The 7,500-nt window shown below is 48.8% G+C and overlaps 1 protein-coding gene across 1 annotated transcript in view; it reads left to right on the top strand.

The window, feature by feature from the left end:
- LOC143281188 (uncharacterized) overlaps positions 1–7,500 on the top strand; it is a 446,958-nt gene that overhangs the window by 25,947 nt on the left and 413,511 nt on the right. Inside the window, exon 4 of the mRNA XM_076586227.1 lies at positions 660–1,775. Coding sequence (XP_076442342.1) covers positions 660–1,775 — 1,116 coding nt within the window. The remainder of the gene's footprint in view (positions 1–659; positions 1,776–7,500) is intronic.

Here is a 7,500-nt window from a genome sequence, read left to right as displayed (position 1 = left end):
TCACTATATATATATATATGTGTGTGTGTGTGTGTGTGTGTGTGTGTGTGTAGTGGTCGGAGGGAGGAAGGGTTTAAAAAGTGGAGCAGATGGATGGTTTCCTATTTTTTTGTTTTTTTCTTTCTTTTGTTGTCATGTCTGTCTATTTTTGCCATAGATCTCTTCCCTTTAAGTGGGTATTATCATCAGAATCAGTATCAGAATAACTGTATTATTATCTCAGTAGAGAAATTGATCATGTGGGCGAAGCCTTTGAAATGTATACAGATTACAAGCAAAACGGTAACACACAACGTAGATATATATATATATATATATATATATATATATATATATATATATATATATATATAAATTCTCCCTGTTCTGTTTCCTCTGTGTGTTTGTCATCCTTTGTTTTGTGGACTTCCATTCGTTCTTTTTTTTTTTTTTTTTTTTTTTTTTTGTACAATAAACCAACCAAAACAGAGGTTGACATTTAGATCCGTCTGCACTTCCTGTTGTCTTTTTTCCGTCTTTGTTATTATTTTCAATTGTTGAGAGTTATTATAGACACACACACACACACACACACACACACACACACACACACACACAATGTTCTGAAGATAAGACCAGACCATGAAATGCACCATCGTTGTCCGCTCTCTGTCTCCCAGGACCGGATGTGCGTAGCTCCCTACGCGACGGGTCTCTGCGGCTCCCCGCCCCCACCCTCCAACCACCGCCTGACCCCCACCACCCATCGGAAGGGGATGGAGGGCCCCAGGGAGGAAGGTGGGGGTAGTGGTGCCAGGCTGCAGTATTCCGCGGGGTCTTCCCAGGACCAGCACCAGCATCACTACCACTACCTGCAACACCAGCATCATCCTTCGTCGTCGTCGTCGTCGTCATCGTCGTTGCCCAACTCACCTCACGGCGGAGTGAACAGTTCTGTGGCCGCGACATCATCATCGTCGTCATCATACGACAGACTGCCAGCCGGGAAGAAGGCTGCCGCCGCCGCCGCCGCCGCCGCCGCTGCTGCTGCTGCTGCTGCGGATTTGAACCTGTACCGTGTACCACCAAGTGCCTCATCCACCCCCACCCCAGCCCCCTGCCCTCCGCCCACATCCGCTTCCTCCTCATCGAGCAACAAGGACAGTCAGGGTGTCGGCACGTCCCAGTCGGCGGCACCTCCAGCTTCAGCGTCGTCGTCGACTTCGACGGCGGAAGAGGATTACCCGATCCGAGGAACCATGTCCCCCCTGACCAGTCAGGTCGGGGGTGGGAGGCTGGGGGAAGGAGGAAGAGGAGGAGGAGGAAGAGGAGGTTGGGGAGGTGGAGGAGGAGGGGGAGCTGGTGAGGATAGTGATGGAGACGATGGTGGGGACGGTGCCACCACCTTGTCCTTCGTCTTCGGACGTCCGGCCACCGCGGAGGCGGCGAGGGTGGGGAGGTGTGTGTCCCCCCCTGCCTCCCTCCCCTCAGCCCGAAGGCCTCTGTCACCCCCCTCATCGTCACCCGTGACCAGGGGGGACTCCATCCCCATACGCCGAAGCGCTTCCGGGGGAGGAGGAGGAGGAGGAGGGTCCGGGGTGGTGGTGGTGGAGAGGGAGGTGCTGTCCACGCCCCCTCCTCCCTCCTCCTCCTCCTCGTGGTGTGGTGGGGACGGGGGCAGGGTGCAGGGGGGAGGGGTGTGTTGTGAGCAGTGCAACGGCTGCCTGATAGACTTCAAGCGGCAGGCCCTTCGACTCATGTTCCCGGACTCTGGCGCGGGGGGCTGTTTGGCGCAGGTGAGTTTCTGTTGGACAGGTCCACCACTGCAGCGTAGCTTGCTGACGTGGTGACTTCAGTTTGATTGCCTGTTGATGTGGCTTTGTACAGTGCGACTGGCTGGCTAGTTGACTAGGTGACTTCAGTTTGATCGCCTGTTGATGTGTCTTTGTACAGTGCGACTGGCTGGCTAGTTGACTTGGTGACTTCAGTTTGATTGAAAGTTGATGTGGCTTTGTACAGTGCGACTGGCTAGCTAGTTGACTTGGTGACTTCAGTTTGATTGCCTGTTGATGTGGCTTTGTACAGTGCGGCTGGCTAGGTAGTTGACTTGGTGACTTCAGTTTGATTGAAAGTTGATGTGGCTTTGTACAGTGCGACTGGCTAGGTAGTTGACTTGGTGACTTCAGTTTGATTGAAAGTTGATGTGGCTTTGTACAGTGCGACTGGCTAGCTAGTTGACTTGGTGACTTCAGTTTGATTGAAAGTCGATGTAGCTTTGTACAGTGCGACTGGCTAGCCAGTTGACATGGTGACTTAACTCTGCCCGTTGATGTGGTTTTGTACAATGCGAATGGCTAGCTAGTTGACTGGATGACTTCAGTTCGATTGTTGATGTGGTTTTGTGCAGTGTACAGTGCGACTGGCTGGCTAGCAGTTGACTTGTTGACTTAAGTTTGATTGCCTGTTGATGTGGTTTTCTACAGTGTACAGTGGTTGCGACGAGCTAGTTGACTTGGTAGTGACTAGTTGGATAGCCTGTTGATGTGGTATTTGGCTGTTGGCTTGCTTCGTTGCTTAACTTGCTTCCTTGCCTGTCATTGCATTGGACGCCCAGGCTGCAGCAAGCTGGGTTTACTGACAAGACCGTGATTGGTATTATGTGGGAGATCGCAGAATACTGTAGTTATCTCCAAGAAGAAAAAAAAAAAATACTTTGTGGTGTTAGAAACACATACACAGTACACGAGGATTACAGTCATTCAGTACCCATGAGCATAAGAAAGGCATAAGAATCTGAAATGTCAACTTTAAAGTAAACCACACCTACAATAATCACAGACATACACAAACGATATTCACAAATTATGCACATGCCATTATTCGTAGTAGGAATGAAATGTTCAACGCCAAGTTGAGATAAACCTTCCAATAACAACATCCACAGTCGCTTACATGCAATAATCACCGATGACAGGCATATAATAATGATCACACTAAAATCAAGTACAAACATAGAATAACACTATGTTGAGATGAGCTGATGAAGGCTCGGCTAGGCATGTTTAATATCACACTATAATCAACTATAGACAAATAATATCACTATGTTGAGAAGAGCTGATTAAAGGTCGGATAGGCATATATAATATCACGTTATCATTAGCTACAGACGTGTAATATCACTATGTTGAGAAGAGCTGATTAAAGGTCGGATAGGCGTATATAACATCACGCTATCATTAACTACAGACGTATAATAATATCACTGTGTTGAGAAGAGCTGATTAAAGGTCGGATAGGCGTATATAACATCACGCTATCATTAACTACAGACGTATAATATCACTATGCTGAGAAGAGCTGATTAAAGGTCGGATAGGCGTATATAACATCACGCTATCATTAACTACAGACGTATAATAATATCACTGTGTTGAGAAGAGCTGATTAAAGGTCGGATAGGCGTATGTAACATCACGCTATCATTAACTACAGACGTATAATAATATCACTGTGTTGAGAAGAGCTGATTAAAGGTCGGATAGGCGTATATATAACATCACGCTATCATTAACTACAGACGTATAATAATATCACTATGCTGAGAAGAACTGATAAATAATCGGCCGTTCAGTGTCCTGAGCTTTAAGACAGAAACGGTTATAGTAGATTTTGATACGACAAAGGACTTGAGGACCAAAAAAAACCAACCCCCCCCCCCCCCCCCCCAAAAAAAAAGAAAAAAACACCTTAAAAAAACCTTAAAAAATCCCTGTGTCTTGATTTATATCTCCGTCCCTTCATCCAACGCCAGTGGGTTCTGTTGTCAGGCCTGTCTAAACTGTCCCGCACCCCGCCCCTGTCCCATTCACTCCATTCAGGTGTCTGCAGAGTTGTTGTGTTGTTGTTTTTTTTTACGACCCATGCCACCTAGGGCCTTAACCCATTCGCTGCTGAAGCTCGTTGACGTGGGATAGATGTGGATTTTCTTTTTCTCAAGGAGGCGTCACTGCGTTCGGACGAATCTATATCAGACGCTACACCACATCTGCTGCTAAATTATACATTTGTGAACCAATCAGAGTGGATTTCCTCTCCAGAATTTTGACAGAGGAAAAGACTGTCGTTGCCGTGGGTTCTTTTTCGTTTGCCCCAAGTGCGTGTTGCACACGACGCCTCGGTTTATCGTCGTCTCATCCGAATGACTAGACGCTCCGTTTGATTTTCCAGTCAAACTTGGGAGAAAGGGTTGAGAGCGGGATTCGAACCCACACCCTCACGGACTCTCTGTATTGGCAGCTGAGCGTCTTAACCATTCTGCCACCGTCCTGGGGTAGGCCCGGATAGGTGTGCAACGAATCCGAACTGGAGCCGGTACACTTTGTGTTAAGTTGTGATTATTGATTGATTTTCGATGACCGAAGCATGGGAAGCCGTGCAGTCCCACGCGAGGAAGAATTCCAAAGTGAAGAACGGTGACTGGTGTTCTGAACTGTGAGCTCAGTCAGTTTTATCCGCGAACATAAGGAGTGGAGTGATAGGCCTAGAGGTAACGCGTCCGCCTAGGAAGCGAGAGAGAATCCTAGCGCGCTGGTTCGAATCACGGCTCAGCCGCCGATATCCCCCCCCCCCCCCCCCCCCCCCATTCCTCCACTAGACCTTGAGTGGTGGTGGTCTGGATGCTAGTCATTCGGATGGGACGATAAACCGAGGTCCCGCCGTGTGCAGCATGCACTTAGCGCACGTAAAAGAACCCACGGCAACAAAAGAGTTGTTCCTGGCAAAATTTTGTAGAAAAATCCACTTCGATAGGAAAAACAAATAATTTTTTTTTTAAACTACACGCAGGAATTTTTTTTAATGGGTGGCGCTGTAGTGCAGCGACGCGCTCTCCCTGGAGAGAGCAGCCCGAATTTCACACAGAGAAATCTGTTGTGATAAAAAGAAATACAAATATAAATACAAATAAATAGATTTATGTCTGTGGTGTTATCACAGTGAGCTGACTGCCTTTCACCGACGAACATACTAGTCTTCAGCTGTCAAGGGGTTAATGTAACGATCCCTCCCCCCCCCCCCCCCCACACACAACTCCCCAAGCCCCCCCCCCCTCCCCCCCTGCCCCCCCTACAATTCTGGGGTCGAATCAGGTTCGTTCCAGTCCAACATGATTATAACATCATACACCTCACCCCCTGCCCTTTTGGGCTTGTGGCGACCTTTACTTCACACTTTTGACGATGGATTTCTCAAACGAGTTCACGACTTAGCTTTAAACTTTGTCAGTGCACAATTTCTTGGTTATAGACACGGTTGCCGAAGATTTAGACATCTCACACCTACACAATAAAATACACATGCGCGCGCGCTTACACTGACGATGACAAATGAGACAGGATTTAGGGACATACCAGTTTAGTTACGTTTCCAAGTCGAGAGCAGGGGTATGGAACTGATGTACGATGCTGTTATACATACTGATAGAAAGCGATATCTATATATATATATATCCAAACCTATTTATACTAAGCCATTATGTGTGCACGTGCATGTGTGTGTGCGTGGTCGCGTGGGTGTGGAGAGATGGGGGTGCGGATAGGGGCTCTGTCTGTCTGTCTGTCTCTCTGTCTCTCTGTCTCTCTCTAGGTGGTGGTGTGTGTGGTTGTGTGTGTGTGTGTGCCTTTGTCTTTCTCGCCGTTTCTCTCTACCCCACCCCTATCTATCTATCTATCTATCTGTGTGCTTGTATTTCGATCTCAGCCCCCCCACCCCCCACCCGCCAACCTCTCTCTCTTTTCCTCTTTCTCTTCTGTCTCTCTCTTCCCTCTCTCACTCCTCTCTCTTTCCAAGTCTCTGCGTCTGTCTGTCTGTCTGTCTGTCTGTCTATATCTTTCTCTCACTGTCTCCCTGTCTGTCTGTCTGTCTCTCTCTCTCTCTCTCTCTCTCTGCCTGTCTATATCTTTCTCTCACTGTCTCTCTCTGTGTCTCTCTCTCTGTCTGTCTCCCTCTCTCTCTGTCTGTCTGTCTCTCTCTCTCTCACTGTCTCTCTCTCTCTCTGTCTGTCTCTGTCTCTCTCAACCATTCACCCCTGTCTTTCTCCCCCACTATCTCCCCGTTCCCGTCACTCTCTTTCTAGCTGTCTCTCTGTCTCTCTCTTGTTGTCTGTCTCTCATTCTCACTCTCTGTCTCTCTGTGTCTGTTTCTGTCTGTCTCTGTCTCTGTCTGTGTGTGTCTGTCTCTGTCCCTGTGTCTGTTTCTGTGTCTGTCTGTCTGTCTCTCTGTGTGTCTGTTGCTGTCTGTTTGTCTCTCTGTCTCTCTCTGTCTCTGCCTCTGCCTCTGTCTGTTTGTCTCTCTGTCTGTCTCTCTGTGTCTGTCTCTCTGTCAGTCTCTTCCTCCCTACCTCCCTCCCGCTTCCCCCCCCCTCCTCCCCTCATACACACCTCCCCTTGTCTCTCTCTCCCCACCTCTTTCCCTCCTATCCTCCCTCTCCACTCTTTTGTCACGAGCCAACAATAAACACGCTCCACACTAACTCTCTCTCTCTGCCCCCCCCCTACCCCACCCCCTCCGTCACTCCCTCCCACCCCAACATAACACCCAGCCACCTAGCCACCTAGCTCACCCCAAGGAAGGGCTGAAAGCGGCCGTGAGGGCAGAAGAGCAGAGGAGGAAGAGGGGGGGGGGGAGCTGAAGAAGCCATCCACGGGAGGGAGAGAGAGAGAGGGAAAGATATATTGGGGTGAGAGAGGGAAGAGAGAGACAGAGAGAAAGAGACGAGGTGAGAGAGGGAAGAAAGAGAGACAGAGAGAAAGAGACACACACAGAGATGGAGTGAGAGAGGGAAGAAAGAGAGACAGAGAGAAAGAGACACACAGAGAGATGGAGTGAGAGAGGGAAGAGAGAGAGACATAGAGAGACACACAGAGAGAGATGGAGTGAGAGAGGGAAGAGAGAGAGACATAGAGAGACACACAGAGAGAGATGGAGTGAGAGAGGGAAGAGAGAGAGACATAGAGAGACACAGAGAGAGAGATGGAGTGAGAGAGGGAAGAAAGAGACACAGAGAGAGATGGAGTGAGAGAGGGAAGAAAGAGACAGAGAGAGAGATGGGCTGAGACAGGGAAGAGAGAGACAGAGAGAGTGACACAGAGAGGGAGGGAGAGAAAAGATGGGAGAGAGAGAGAGGGAAAGATATATTGGGGTGAAAGAGGTAAGAGAGAGACAGAGAGAGAGATGGGCTGAGACAGGGAAGAGAGAGACACAGAGAGAAACAGACAGACACACAGAGAGAAGAGAGAGAGAGAGAGAGGGGGGGGAGGGGATCGAAAGACAGGAACAGAGAGGAATAGAGAGTGACAAACAAGAGAATAAAGAGAGATAAAGACAGACCGACGGACTGACAGACAGACAGACAGACAGAGACAGGGACAGTACAGCACTGGAGAGCACAACACAAGGGGCAGTGTCATTAAAAACAAGAGAGCATAAAATAGCCCCTTTGTCCAGTATTGGGGGTGGGGG

The sequence above is a fragment of the Babylonia areolata genome, chromosome 4 (assembly GCF_041734735.1).
Source record: "Babylonia areolata isolate BAREFJ2019XMU chromosome 4, ASM4173473v1, whole genome shotgun sequence".
Taxonomy (NCBI): Eukaryota; Metazoa; Mollusca; class Gastropoda; order Neogastropoda; family Buccinidae; genus Babylonia; species Babylonia areolata.
This window is presented reverse-complemented; position numbering and strand designations above follow the sequence as displayed.